The 15,357-nt window shown below is 29.6% G+C and overlaps 2 protein-coding genes across 2 annotated transcripts in view; both read right to left on the bottom strand.

Moving 5' to 3' along the window:
* LOC134837422 (protein commissureless 2 homolog) overlaps window positions 1-15,357 on the bottom strand; it is a 50,913-nt gene that overhangs the window by 20,625 nt on the left and 14,931 nt on the right. The window lies entirely within an intron of this gene.
* LOC134828040 (nucleosome assembly protein 1-like 1) lies at window positions 3,308-4,432 on the bottom strand. Its single transcript, XM_063840986.1, has 3 exons — window positions 4,043-4,432; window positions 3,622-3,891; window positions 3,308-3,496 (listed from the first exon to the last, which is right to left on the bottom strand). Exons 1-3 carry the CDS (start codon window positions 4,430-4,432, stop codon window positions 3,308-3,310), a joined length of 849 nt encoding a protein of 282 aa, XP_063697056.1.

Raw genomic sequence — 15,357 nt, 5'->3', positions numbered from 1 at the left:
AAGTTGAAGTTACAAACGTTGAAGTCGATCATAAAATCTCACGTCGTGCCGTGGGAACCCAAGAAGAGCCCACAACTGAGCGAGTTTTTGTCGTTGGAGCTCAAATTTATACAACTGAGGAGCCCTTTGCCGAGAAAAAACCGTCGCGTGTTCCTGCTGCATCTCCGAGAAGTCTTTCAAGTGAAACAGGTGGATTTTTTTCGAGATTAGCGGAAAATTTAGCATCAGGCGTCATGAATTTATTTTTGCCCAGCAAAATTGATAAAATTGTCGTTTCTGAAATGGTTTCCGTGTCAAAAGTGGTGAAAAATGGAATTCCCGTGGAAGCGAAGGATGTTGTGATTAAGAAGCCGGTACAGTTACAAACAACTCCACATGCGATTGTGACTGAAGGAACGACTGAAGGTCTTGCTACGAGCTCTGTGGCGAGTTCTGAAGCCACAACAGAAGGTGTAAGTGCTTCAACAAGCCCCGCAACGACTCCAGAGGCCACAACTGAGGCTTTTACTGTTTCAACAAGTGCTGAAATGATTTCTGAAGCGACAACTGAGGCTGTGACGACTTCAAAAAGCCTTGAAATGACCTCAGAAGCATCTACTGAAGCTGAAACCGTTTCAAATACGGAACAAAGTTCAATGGAAACTGAAAAAATGACCGAAAAATCAGTAGATTTCACAACTTTTGCTTCAGAAACAACGACAGAAGGTCAAGAAATGACAACTTTTGGACTCACAGAGGAAGAAGTGACATCCAAAAACGAAGAATTACGATCTTCGAATCTTTTGAATGAAGAAATGACGACTTTGGAAGCTTCTGTCGAGACAACAACCGTAAGTGATGAACGAACAACCGCTGTAAAAGAAGAAACAACCGAAAAAGCGACTGTTACATCAACTCCTTATGAAAAAACTTTCTCTCCTGAAGCTACAACGACAAGTACCGAAAAAGAATTTTTACTAACTTCGACTGAATCTGCCCTCTTTGAGACCACCACAGAGGAAAATGATTCAGAAAATGAAGTTTTAACGACAGAAACTTTCCTTTCAACGGATTCCACGACTTTTCCAACGACCACAGAATTTTCCACTGAAAAACCTGTCAAAGAAAAGGACGCAAAAAAGGCATTTTCAGGTAAAAACAAGAATTTGAAGCACTTTCCAGACTACATTCCCGTAAAAGTCATTAAGGAAAATAAACAAAACAGCAGAATTTTCTTCCTGCGAAAAATTGAACCGAAATCCGTCACTGAAGCGACTTTACCTGGACAAACAACGGAAAATTTCGCCACCACAACTGAGACATCAACACCCTGGCCTACCGAAACAACGGAAAAAACTGTCATTGTAACGGCAGTTACGGTTCCAGTTCATCTCAGAGCAAAATATTTGGGTACAACGACGGAATCTTACACAGAAGCTCCCACTACGGAAGATGTTTCCAAAGAAAATGAAGTCACGTTGGCTCCGACGACGACAATTTTCAAAGAAGAGCTCGGAAAAGTCATTGACGACAACATTGAATCGATCGTGAAGAAAATTGAGGAAAAATATCAAGCAAAAAATCCGGTTGACACTCAAAAATATCCCGTTCCGTTGAAAAGTAACGAGCTCCGTGACGAAATTATCAAAGCTCACAAGGCTTTGAGACTCTTGCAACGTCCAGTTGTCACCGAAGAAGTCGAAACTCGTAGTTTGGATCCCGTGAAAGAATATGTTTTGATCACCAAACAAGTTGAAAAAATCCCGTCCTCGTCGGAATTGAGAAAATCCAAAGAAACCTCGTCTGAAGAAACAACAAAAACTCCACTGCTCGTGCAAAATTTCAAAGAAATTCTCGATAAAACCGTCAAAAAGGTCGATTCAATAGTGCAAGATTTCAAACAAACCACAAGTACAAGTACATGGGCAACGACAAATTACGAAGATGTCGATCTCGACAGCATCGTGACCGAAAATCCCACGGAAGTCATTGTGGAAATTCCGATTCCGAGCGATTTGCCGTACGAAAGTCCGCCGATCAATGAAGAGTTTGGACGATTTTTCAGCCATTTTAATTAAATTTTAAGGAAAAATAAATCTTTTTGCCAAATCAGAAGACATCAAAGCTCTTACAGTAGTCATAAGTTGCGGACGACGACATAAAATGTTAACTTTATTTTGTTAACGTTTACATTTATTATTATGTAAAAAAAAATGTAGAAGTAAATCTTATTTTAAATTGTACTTTGTTTTATGATTTCTTTTGTCTGATACATACGAAGTTGTGATAAATTCATGTCTCACACAACTCGGAAAATCCAAGAAAATTATTTTTCACCATTTTGAGGGTTTTTAATTTTAATCAAGTTTTTATTTTAATTAAAAGATTTTTAATCCAAAATATTTTTTAAAAAAAATCTTTTAAAAAATATTAAGGCAATATTATTATTTATTTATTTATTTTTCTTTGTAATTTTGACCCAATTTTCATTCACTTTTCTTTTATTTTGAGTTAAAATTTAATTTTAATTTAAAAGATTTTTAATCAAAAATTTTCAAAAAAAATTAGGAAGATATTTGATTGGGTGATTTTAATTTCTATTTATTTTTTTTTTTAATTCAAAACTTTTTTATTTGTGTTTAAATAATTTTTTTTATTTATTTTTCGTTAAAAATCTTGATTTGATGGAATTTTTTCATCTTTAATTTTTCTTATTACTCTCGAAAAATTAAAAAAAAACTGTTGAATAATTTTTTTGAAGTTTTTTTTAGAAAATTATGATTTTTTTTAGAAAATTTGGTTAAATTTTCATTTTAAATTTTTTTTTTTTTGTTCAAAGTTCGAAAATATGAAAATATTTTAAAATTTTCTCGAACTTCGAAACATGAAAATCCCACATAAAACGCACAAAGTCATAAAAATGATTACTTTGGGTTTCCACTCTCATAAAATTTGTCTGTTAGCTTTGTTTTTTTTTGTGCAAAAAAGAAGCATAAATGTATTGCCATACAATTTAAACTGTAATCACGCTCTATTTAGCAATTTTTAAATTTATGAGTCTCTCTGGTGTATAAAAGACGTGTTCATATGTGTGGTAGGCGAAAAGATAGACAACTTTACGACTTAACTTAATATTTTCCAAATTATGGGTCATAAAAGGAAAAATGAAATGTGGGACGATGTCCGATGACCTTTTCCCGGGATTTTTTCTTAGGATTCGTTGAATAATTTTTTCATGATTGATGATGATGCTTACCTAGAAAGAAAAAAAAAGAAAAATAGAAAATTAGATTTTTGCCGAAATTTATTTCATTTTATGCAAAAATTGTTAGTCATCAAGTTCTAAGTCGTCTGGAATTTCTTCAAAAGGATTGGAATAAATCATTGTGAGACTTTCCATGCGAGCGTCATCTGGATCAACGTCGCCCTTGACTTCGCCAGTAAAGAATAAAACAGCGCGCGGAATGACACAGTCTTTTAAATAATGTCCGATTTGAAAATCTGCTTGGATTTGAGGCTTCAAAAAATATTTTTCTTTAAAAATTTTTCATGATTTGAGAAAATTTCGCTTACATTTGACTCATCAGAACGTGATTTTTTGTGAGTCGAATGAAAGAAATTAAAAAAAGATTCAACTTTTACTTGAAATTCCTTCTCGCCGTTATCTTGCATGCGCTCCATTTGAACGGTAACATTTTTACCGGGCTTCCAATGAATTTTCGTGCCCTTTGAGTGAATAATCACAGGACCGTCAAACGACAAAGGGTCACCTTCGTCAGGAGAACATCGCAAAAAATATTCTTTGGTTAAAATTTCGTTCGTAAAATATTCGTTTGGAGCAAAATGGAACTCCAGAACAAACGAAAGTGGTTGCGGATAAGTTTTTGTCTTGTATTTTATGTCATACAAGTGCTGAAAATGCAAGCAAAATCTTAAAAATTTAAATTTCTCTGCAATCTTGAAGTCTATATGTCATTTTTTCTTTAAAATTTTAAACTTAAAAAATTTTAAAGATTGACAATCATCACTTTTGATACTAATTTTGAGTCCCAAATCAACTCACTTTCAACACTGGCTCATCCCATTCCTTCACCAAACCTCCCGGAACTCGTTTCAACACAATTAACCAAAAATCTGGAATTCCTTCGTGATTTTCTTCCTCATCATCAACTGAAGTCAATCCATTCACAACTTCACTTCTCTCTTTAAAAATTTTATCATGTTCGATCTGAAACTGCTTTTCCAACTCTAAAACCTTTTCATGAAATTTCGCATCTAATTCCACTGTTTGCAACTGCAACTTCTTCAAATACTGAATTTTTGGTATCAATTCGGGCGTCAAACCACCTGGCAAATTGAGAACTGATTCAGTTGCATGCGGCAACAACGAATAATCCACCGAGGGATATCGAGGTCTTTCATTCCTCGTGTATTCGGTGATATCATCATCCATTTTTTTTTTGTAGAAAATTTTATTTTATTGACTAGAATTTGGAACGTCACAATTTCAATGCTATTATGATCGAACGACCACATTTTGAGGCTAAATAATGTGAAATATGACAATCATTAAAATGCAGACGATGACAACGAATTCGCATGAAAAATCGTTTATAAAGCATTTTAAACTTAATTTTCCGAAAGAATTATTACCCACAATTTTTTGTCGTTCGTATAGAAAAAAAAATGTTCCATGCACCATTGGGGAATATTTAGTCCTTTTAACAGAGACAAATTTTTGTGAATAAAACCGGGATATAAAACAGGAACATATTTTCTTCGTGCATGCTTTTTAAAATTTATGATTATTAGTCAAAGTGTCCCCTTTAGACTCGCAACGTTGTTATTATGGAGTAATAATGCAGACGCACACAGTAATAAAGGATAGCTTTACCAAATTGGGCAATATTTCTTATTTACATGGCAGATCACTCCAAAATTATTTATCTGCATAAATTATTATTATTTTTTATGGGAAATTTTAAACTTTTATTTTTATCTTAGAATTTTTTTTGAATAATCACAGAAGCAAAAGAAATCTTCTTTATTTGCATAAAAATGTATTTACTCTCCGGAAGACAAAAATTTTAAATCAAATTAAACAAAACAGTATTCAATAAAATGGACGACGACCAAAAAACGATCGTATTTCATGTCATCTTTTGTCTGGACAACACACAGCATTCATGCTTCTTATTTATGCAAACACATGATTTTTGTATTTAATGGGCTTAAATTATGTATTTTATATCGGATTTTAACGACACAAGAAGTCTTTTATTCATAAAAATCATAATGGCATTAGTGTACTGTGACAACTTTATGTCTCGCAACCGAAAAATTTTTTAGAAAAATTATATTATAAACCGTATCGGGCATTCTCATAGGAAATGTTCTGCTGTTTCTTCTGCATAAAAGTTAAATCTTAATTCAGCTGATTCCTTGTCTCCCTTAACTATTAGGGTTATTATTAGGATTATATTACTATTATTAATTATATTAGGAATATTCGATTATTTGTTGTTCTAATTGTGCTTGCCCATCTCTCAAACTTCAGTCATTCCAGGACTAAAACTCTAATTTGTAAAATCAAATAATCTTATATCCACTCTTCCAATTTTTGTGTAATGAATCTTTACTTTGAAGGTAAGCCAATTGTTTCTATTTAATGGACTTTCCGTCTTTATGATGTCTCTTAACCTGGAAAAATTCGTTTCTAAGTCATAGCCTAATTTCATTCATTTTATACTCAATTATATCTTCCTGTTGCGCTGCACATAGCTTCAATCCTTCATCTTGTAGTACGGACGATTGCTCTCTGAACATTTTAAAATTTGATCACTTACCATGCCATGCTCGGATTTAATATCGTCATGGCTTGACCATCTAGAATCTAGATCCTGTTACATTACGCCAGCCGCCACGAAAAGATTTTCATACTAGAAGCTCAATTTGAGTTTTCAATTTTTATTATTGACCTTTGCGTCTAAGATTGCTTCTTCCTTTTTTGTTGAAAAAAAATTTAGCAGTACATATGCTATAAATTTTAACTAAAAAGCTCAAAAACTGCATGAAATCTAGAATATAGAATATCGTGTTAACTCGCCAGATTTCTTCAAGTTGCGAAACACAAATTCTTCACAATGTTCTGTCCAGCGTGAATGACGCCGCATTAATATCCGATGAATGTAGAATAGGTGTAGAGTTTCACGTGAAATGGAGACACGACTATTCTTTTGTTTCCTTTCGATTTACTCCTATCCTCCTAAAAAGTTGTAAGAAATGCAAGGTCTCCACAACAAAAGCAACGTCGTTCGACTATTTAAAGAAAAAGTGTTGATATATGATCTCTTTTAATGATAATTAATGTCCAGTAGATATTTTATGAGATCAGTCGTTGTCGTGATGCGATGCGATTCGAAGAGAATCTTAAGGGGGAGATAATGAGACGAGACAACGTGAACGGATGAATTTGACGTATTATCACAAATACTGATCTGAAGTGATATGCCATCAAGAAATCTTACAAGGATGACTAACCGCAGCCAGCAACAATGCAAAAGTAATAATAATAGTAATCTGAGGGGAGGGGAGTTTCAATGCAATGTTAACATCTTGTGCGAATAGTAATCATTAATTTCTCTTTTTTATTGTGATTATTATTATGATGGGTACTTTTGACAATGCGGTTCAACACACATGTGTCGAAGACATTTGTTGGATTCTTTATTCAATAAAGTGGTGGATAGATTACCACTGTTTATTTGGGGAGAATTGTGTTTTGATTGTTAAGCAATCCCCCTTCTTTGAACATTTGGAGCTGAAATTAATCATTTTCTTTTATCAAAGAACTTTTGTGAGAAATGGGAAAATACAGAATGTCTTAAAAGAAATTTTCGGTAAAAATTTGTTGAAAAACTTCAGGGTTGCCAAAAAATTCTAAAAAAAAATTTAAAATACTCCAGAAATATGAATAAAAGATTAAAATAATAATTTTGCTTGAAATAATCAAAAAATTATTGGAATTCTAAGGAAAAATAAATAATAATTTAGAAAATTTTTGGCAACCCTGGAATAAAGTTTTTTACAAATTTTTTGTATAGAATTTAATATATTTTATTTAAAAAAATTCTTTAGATAAAAATAAATATTTAATTTGGAGATTTTGAAAATTTTTTCAATATTTAAAAAAGTTTTCAAAGTTAGGGTTGCCAAAAATTCTTAAAAATTTTAAAATACTCCAAAAATATGAATAAAAGATTTTTTTGCACAAAAAATTTTTTTCTAAGGAAAAATAAATAATTTAGAAAATTTTTGGCAACCCTGGAATAAAGCTTTTTACCAATTTCTTTTAATAGAATTTTATATACCTTATGTAAAAAAAATCTTTAGATAAAAATAAATATTTAATTCGGAGATTTTGATAATTTTTTCAATAATTAAAAAAGTTTTGAAAGTCAGGGTTGCCAAATATCTTATAAATTTGACCTTTTGAAATCTAAATTTTTAAACTTTTTGTAAACACAGTATTGCCAATTATAATTTTTTCTCTTTCTTCGTTAGTTTCTCTGCAATTGTAAGCTAATTTCTAAGAACGCGTATCATTAAATTGTCATCTCCCTTTTTCATTTAAACACATGCTTGATTGCACTAACGTCCCAATACATGACAAAAACGTAATAAACGAGATCAAAAATCCAATATTAATGGAGTGTGTAATAATTTTACTCTCCTCTATTATACTCTTTTTTCTGCATTATTCCATTCTTTTGCTTGTTTATTTATATTTCATCCGATTATGAATGATGCACCTTTTCCCCCATTGCTATTTTGATCACATATCAACACAAATTAAGAAAAACATATTTTATATTCACAGTTGGATTATTATTACTAAAGACATGTCTTCGCTATTGTGTGTTTGCAAATGCATTTCTTGCTGGCTGGCAACCATTATTCACTGCGAATTGGAAGTTGGAGTGTTGTAAGTAATCCTCCGGTTCGCATTAATATCTTTGTATTGGAAAATACATATATTTTCGGCATAAAAGCCGGGAAAATTTTCTGCATGAAAAGCGAAAATTTTGTTACCCCAAAAGAACACCTTCTGGAAGCATCATAACGTGGCATTAGTTTAATATTTTCTCGTTACCTCGCACAAAAATGCACCCTCATTTTTTTTTCTTCGGTGATCCTAAGATGGTAATTTTGTCGCCTCGTACCACAACAGATGCACGAATAAAAATTCACGTTCTTGTTATACACGAATAATAATAAAATATGATTGTCTCTCGAACCGCAAGAAAAATAATAATATCGCACGCATTTGGGACGCCGAACGTTGGATGACGACAAAAATAGGTCGTTTTTCAGCAAGGTAACTCCAAATCGAATGCGATAAAATATTTTGACACGATCCTTAACTGGATAAACCTTATCCGGCGTATCATAAAAAAAAATCGAGCGGTGGTAATCGTTTATGAATATTAAACGACATGCGTCTTCATTTTTTTTCTCTTGAGCAAAAAAAAAGTCTTCACGAGACGTTCAAACACAAATAATAATAAAAAATACGAAAGAAAAATGTTGATGATGATAGAGTGCTCTAAGCAAGAAAAATACTTTAAAAAAAGGAATATCGTAAAAAAATATGCAAAAAATTTCCTTTTTTTCTCCTCGGCATGGAATCAAGCATGGAATAGAATTAAATTGGAATCTGCTCACGCATGGATAGAAAAAAAGAGAAAAAAATTTGAGATAATGTCGGGTAATTTATATGATCCAAGAAGATCCAAGAAAGGAACATTATATTAAAATTAAGACATGCGAGTGCGGTGCAAACGGAAGTCATGAAGAAAATTTCTCATAAAAATTTGTGGAAAACCATTTCAGGAATTTTCTTTCATCTTCAGTAAATTTTTTTTCTTGGGTTCAAGACTTTCTCAAGACAGAATTATTTCGAAAAAAAACTTAAATAATGCGATTATTGGTTGTTGAACATTTTGTTCTTATAAATAATCCACTTGAAAAAAAGGGAAAAAAAACAAACAAACAGACAATAAAAAAATATTTAAAAAAAGGGGAAACCCCCAAAAAATTCTTTACTGTTTTTTTTAATAATTTATCTCAAGTGGTGTCTGTTTCTGTGTAATGTGTGGACAAAGAGTTTTGTTTGTTTTTCCCCATTAAAAGGCAAGGCAATTTTCGCAGCTGTATACATTTAAATGGGATTGTAAAGTACATATCTGTACGGAAAATTGCCTTTTTTCTTCAATTCAAAGCAATTCGCAGAACAAAATGCAATCAAATTTATGTTGGAATGTTTTTGTATTGCGATGCGTATTTACTTAGGGTAGGACTGAATGTTTGCGCGGAGGGGTCATTGCCCTGATTTTATCTTGTTGCCAAGTCTTCGAAAAAATTTAATATAATAATCTATGTTTGTGTTATTATTATTTTGTTAATCAAAAATGATAAGGATATGAACCCTTTTTGCCTTGGAGATTCTAAAAAATATCCAACAGAGAGATTATAATGTGAAAAATTTCGCGGAACATATTTTTATTTATTTTATAAAAAAAATACTTTTGATGTTTTTTTTTATTACTTTAGCAAAATTTTCGTTCAAGATTTCAAAAATTTTTTAAGTTAATTTAAATTTTTTAATTTAATTTATTTTTTTTAATTAAATTTAATTTTTAATTAAAAATTAAAAAAATTAACTTTTTAATTTAAAATTTTTTTAATTATTTTTTAAAATTAACATTAATGCTATACCTAAGTATTAAAAAATTCTTTAAAAAAATTAATTTAATTGTAAAAAAAAATAACAATTTTAAAGGATTTTTTTAATTAAAAAAAAAATATTTTCTAATTTTATAAAAAAATTTTTTTTTTATATTTTAAATTTTTTAATTAAATTTAACTTTTATTTATTTTGAAATTTTCCTAAATACCAAAAAAAATATTAAATTAAAACAAAATAAATCTTTACGATTTTATTAAATATTTATGATACTTTAAGTTAAAAAATTAAAATATCAAAAAATAAAATTAAATTAGAAAATATTTTTTTTTTAATAATTTAAATAGATTTTTTGATGCAATTAAATTCGATTTTTTTGATTAAAAAATCCATTAAAATTATTAGTTTTTTTTACAATTAAATTTAAACAAAAATTTTATGTTTTTAATTTTTTTTTAATAACTTTTTTTATTTTTTCACGGATAGACAAAATCCCGCATTCATCCCGAATCAAAACTTTCTTTGAAATGCGGTAAAAACTTTATTCCTGTATCATTAGATGTTATCTTCTTTCTTCTCTTCTAACAGAACAAACTCTAACTAGACAACTCATAAAAAAATGTTCGAGTCACTTAGCAACTGCTGCTGCTGCACACGCCATCGAACGAAAGTTTATCGATTCCAAATACGAGATAAACCACGACTAATTGGCGTTTTTATGTGTGTTCCAGAGTTTTTAATTCTTTAAAAATGTTAATATTTTATCTTGATTTTAAAGCATGAAGCATGACAGCAGCACCTTTCATATTCAATTTTTTAACAAGAAAACATTAAAGAGAATGTTTTGTCGGATAATCATCATCATGACAACATACACACACACGAAACTTCTAATTAAAATTCAATTTTCAAGAAAAAAAAACGAGGGAGTCACTCTTCTTTAATGCTCTAGTTTGGTCTTTAATTTGTTATTTTTTGTGTATTCAAAACATCAATCGATTACTTGCTGCGTCATAATCGATTCTGTTTGAGCTGAAATTGGGAGAAAACGAAGAAAAATCGAGGCAATCAAGAAAAAAAATGTATAAATATTACATAAGCTTAGCTTGATAACATATCGCTCGTAGTCTTTCGATAAGCCAGAAAATTGCTTGTCTGAGTTTGTGGTTGTTGTTCGCAACTTTGGGATGCGATGCAGGATGGAACGAGAGATTAGTCAGCCAGTCATGGAATTTAATGGCAAAAAATTGATTTCTCTGCCACCCGAAGGAGGAAAGTATCAATTTATCACAAAAATATGTGAGAATGTTACATAAGTTAGTGCCATGTATCACCTTTGACGGATTAATTTGTCTTCGGAAAGTATCAGAAATCCATTAAGGAACGATGATTGAAGGGAATTTAGTTGTCACAAAAACCCAAATATACAAATCAAAAGTAGGACACGAAGTAAACAAGGGTGCAAACAAGGTGTCAATTACACGAAAATGAATAATAACGATCATTACAAGATAATCATAATGCATTCTCGTTCCAAATTACCGTGTTAATGTCGCAACAAGGTACTTTGAAAATTTCGCATGTTAACTTTAAAATTACATGCCATGCAAATATGGATGGGAAAATAGGCGAAAACCCCTTTTTTGACAAAATAATACTCTTATTATTATTTCTTCCAATGTTTTTTTGTCGGTGTATGGAACGCCTTCAATAATAATGCCGCATGTCAGACTTTGGATATGGAAGCAACAAATATTCACAAAAATTTTATAAATAATATACGTAATATGAGCGAACAAAACAAATACACCTGGCTTACGGCAAATGTCACGTTTATAAAGCCATGAGATGTCTAGCAACTGAGAGACGTGTATTTGAAGGTATTTGGGTCTTTTTAAGTTTTTGTTTTGTTTTGTTTGAAAACATGAGAGAGAGAGAAGAGTAATACGATCACTTTTCCTTTTTAAGGCATTTTTTTTTGTAAGCAAACAACGTTCGATGATGAAGAAGGTAGGTAGGTTTCGTACGAGGGATATAAATGGGAAACCATTGATATTTTTATGATTATAGAATTTGACACAGAATGTAATGGTATGGCATTATTTGCATGTTAAGGGGCGCTTTTATATGGTCAGAGATGTTGAAAGGATTTTTTTAGTTTCGAGGAGTTTTCAAAAAATTTTTATTAATTTAACGAAAATTTTAAAATATTAAAAAATTTTAAATCCATAAATTTTAGACAAAATCTACTAAAATATTTAAAAGAAAAAAAATTATGAAAAAAATAAAAATCTATTTTTTTTAAATAATTTTATATAATTTAATTATGTGTATTTTAATTGAATTTATTTAAATTTTAATTTTAAATATTTTTTTTAAATTTAAAAAAAAAACATAAGGAAAAGCACAATTAATGAAAGTGAATAAAAAAATTTAAAAATTTTATTTAAAATAAAAATCAAAAAAAAATTAAAACAAATTTCATATAATTATAAAATGCCATCAATTTTTATTTATTTTTTTTTTTTTATTTAATATTATTTTATTTTTTTTAATAATTTAATTTATTTTTTATTGATTTTAGTTTATATAGTTTTTTTTATTTTATTTTTTAAATCCAAAATAGGATTTAAATTAATATTTTCTTAGAGCCTCACAAAAAAAAGTAAAAAATATTTCAATTTCAGGACCTGTTTAAACTACATAACCATACAAGACCAACAACAACAACATCAAGCTGAACAAACAATATCTACATTATAATACCATTTTATTCACAATATAGCGCACACCATATCATATTCACATATTTCTCTTGTACCGCATGCTTGGCACAGTAACTGGCAGAGAAAAAAAATATTTTTTTAAAGGATTATATATTCAAATAAATGCACAGAGAGCCACAGAAGCACAAGTTTGGAATATGCATGGGAATTTAATGGTGTGTCAATGTTGATCAGAAAAGAATAGTAAAAAAAATAATGCTGTGAATATTTTATTTTTTTATATTATTTTTTTTTTGCGTATTATTGAGTTTTGTTTAGATTACATTTAAATCCGATTGTTACTCGTTTTTTATCCTCAATCCAATAAAATACCGAGAATTATTATCAACCTTTCCCAAGGAAAAATTTCTTCCGCAATTCCATGTGGCGAAATTAATTATCGTTCGCCAACTCAACTTAAAGAAGAATTAATTTCATCCAACTGTCATTTATCTCCCGTCACAGTTACAAATGTAAGTCACGCAAAGTGGTTCGAAAGTCAACAATTTGCTCTAACAGTAGCGAGTTGATATCACGTCGTTTATTAAAAGAATACCTTTTCTAATTAATTTTTTTTCTTGCTGCCAGAAGTATTTTCTAATTGTTATCTATTTATTTTATTTTACGTTTGTTCAGCATGCGATGAGAGAAGCATTCGTAATTGAGTTGCAAGTAGCAGTTTAGTTAAGATGATGACGATGGAAAAAGTACGAGGAGAAATGTAAGTAATTAAAATTATTATTACTTTTAGAATTTTTTTTACCGCATTTCACAGAAAAAATGTGGTTATACTAAAAGTAAAGAATTAAAAAAAATCTAGAAAATTTCATAAGTATTTTTTTCTATTAAAAAATTACGAAAGACATCAAAATTTATTATAAACAAAAAATGTGGTAATGCGGTAATATTTGAAAAAAAAAATGCGGTTATGCCAAGGAAAAAATTGAAAAGTCCAGAAAAATTTCTAATTTACTTAGATTTTAAGTTTCTTGACTAATAAGAGGTTTCAAAAAACTTTAAAATCAGAAAATAAGCAAAAAATGTGGTAATGCGGTAATGTGGTAATGTTTGAAAAAAATCTGTTTATTTTATATCAAGAAAAACCCAGAAAATGTTTTGAATTTATTTTATTTGACTATTTGATTAAAATGTTGGACTAATTATTAGTTTCGAAAATTTTGAACAGCATCGAAACCAAAAATCTGGTAATACGGTTACGTTTTGAAACTGTGGTTATATCTTGAAATTTTTAAAAGAAATCCTTAAAAATTAGAAGTTTTCTATGAAAATGTTGATGAAAAATTCAGAAATTTTAAAAAATTTAATTTCCAACAAAAAAGTGGAAATGCGGTAATATTTTTCGTCATTCAACAAACCGACAAAAATTTCTTAAAATCTTCCTTCTTAATCTATTTATGATTAGTTGTAGCAATAACAGCAAAATCTTCCTTGGATTTGCCCTGGATTTGGATTGTTGATGTTATCTACAAGTAATTACGGAATATTTACAGTTCAACCATCTACTCTTCATTGAAGATCCAATTAAGCAACTTCTAACGCTGTACCTCGCATTGGAATTGGACACATTGAAAGCATTTTACAATAAAATGCAGTTGCAACATCACGCAAAAGTTACTGTTTGGGAAAAATAAACAATTTCAACATAATCCTGACATGACATATTGTATTGGCAGACAAACTAAAGTCGCTTCGTAAATGTCAGTATTTTTTATTTTTGTGTTATTTTGCATTTTGCCTTGCAACTTGCAAGTTTTCATACCGGGAACCGCTGCAATTCGAATGATTTTTAAATGTTTTTTTCGGTAGAAATCATCATTCGAGTCACAGTCCTTCGAAACACAAAAATTAACTTGAACTGCATTCACTTTTAAATTCACATTACATAAGCCGCACCACACTTGCTGCTCCTCGTAAACGCAGTTAGAATTCGTATGTATGAATGATAATTCCAAATGGCAAGTTGGACCTTATTCAATGTATGTGCTTTCGAAATATCGCATCAAAATGCAGGGAACATCTGCTTTTGTCCATTCCAAATGCACACGCGTGATCGTTGTATGAATATCGTTGTCGTTTGATGCCCAGCCCGCGATTATGTTACATTTGGCCTTTTTAAAAGTTTTTTCATGTTACGATTTTTTGTGTTGTTATGTAGATATTTTTTTTTTTTCGTTAGAAGAAGGATTTAGTATCACAAAGTTGATCACCGAAACTTTTTTTTTCGTGTAGATGTAAATTGCAGCTCGCGCAATGAATATGAAATAATACGAAAAAAATGCAGAGAGCAATAAATTCGAGCTTTCAACAACGTACAGAAACCGCAATTAGGTGTGGTTCGGCAGATCAGAGATCCAGTAAGAGACGTAATTGCTGCAATGTGATGATTATTGTGATGGAATTCGGCTTTTCTGTCATCATGATATTTTTGAATGCACCTTCATTGATTATTTTTTTTTCGCATTTTGAAGATTTTGTCTCTAAAAAATACGTTTTCAGGTATTTTATGTCTTTTTTATTAAATAAAATAAATTATTTTACTAGAAAAAAAATAATATTTATTTTAAAATAATTTTAATTTATTTTTTATTAAATTTTTTATTTTATTTTTTTATTAAAAAAATTTTTAAATTTAATTTTTTTTTTTATTTTAAAAAATATTTTATTAAAAAAAAAATTAAATTAATTTAATTTTTTTATTATAATTTTAAGTAACCTACTTTTTGAAATTTATTTCTTTTAAATTAATTAAAAACGAAAATTTAAAAAAAAATTATCTCAAATCTAAAAAATTCTATATAAAAAAAAATAAAAATTATAATTAAATAAAAATAATTAAAAAAAAATTAA

The sequence above is a fragment of the Culicoides brevitarsis genome, chromosome 1, assembly GCF_036172545.1.
Source record: "Culicoides brevitarsis isolate CSIRO-B50_1 chromosome 1, AGI_CSIRO_Cbre_v1, whole genome shotgun sequence".
NCBI classification, from domain to species: domain Eukaryota; kingdom Metazoa; phylum Arthropoda; class Insecta; order Diptera; family Ceratopogonidae; genus Culicoides; species Culicoides brevitarsis.
The sequence above is the reverse complement of the archived record's forward strand: the minus strand, read 5'-3'. Positions and strand labels throughout refer to the sequence as shown.

Bases quoted from the DNA above. Each gene is read 5' to 3' on its own strand.
- LOC134828040 (XM_063840986.1), bottom strand. From the start codon at position 4,432: ATGGATGATGATATCACCGAATACACGAGGAATGAAAGACCTCGATAT. The intron at 3,892-4,042 runs GTGAGTTGATTT...TTGCATTTTCAG, and splicing joins GGGATGAGCCAGTGTTGAAA to CACTTGTATGACATAAAATA. The intron at 3,497-3,621 runs GTAAAAGTTGAA...TATTTTTTGAAG, and splicing joins ACGGCGAGAAGGAATTTCAA to CCTCAAATCCAAGCAGATTT.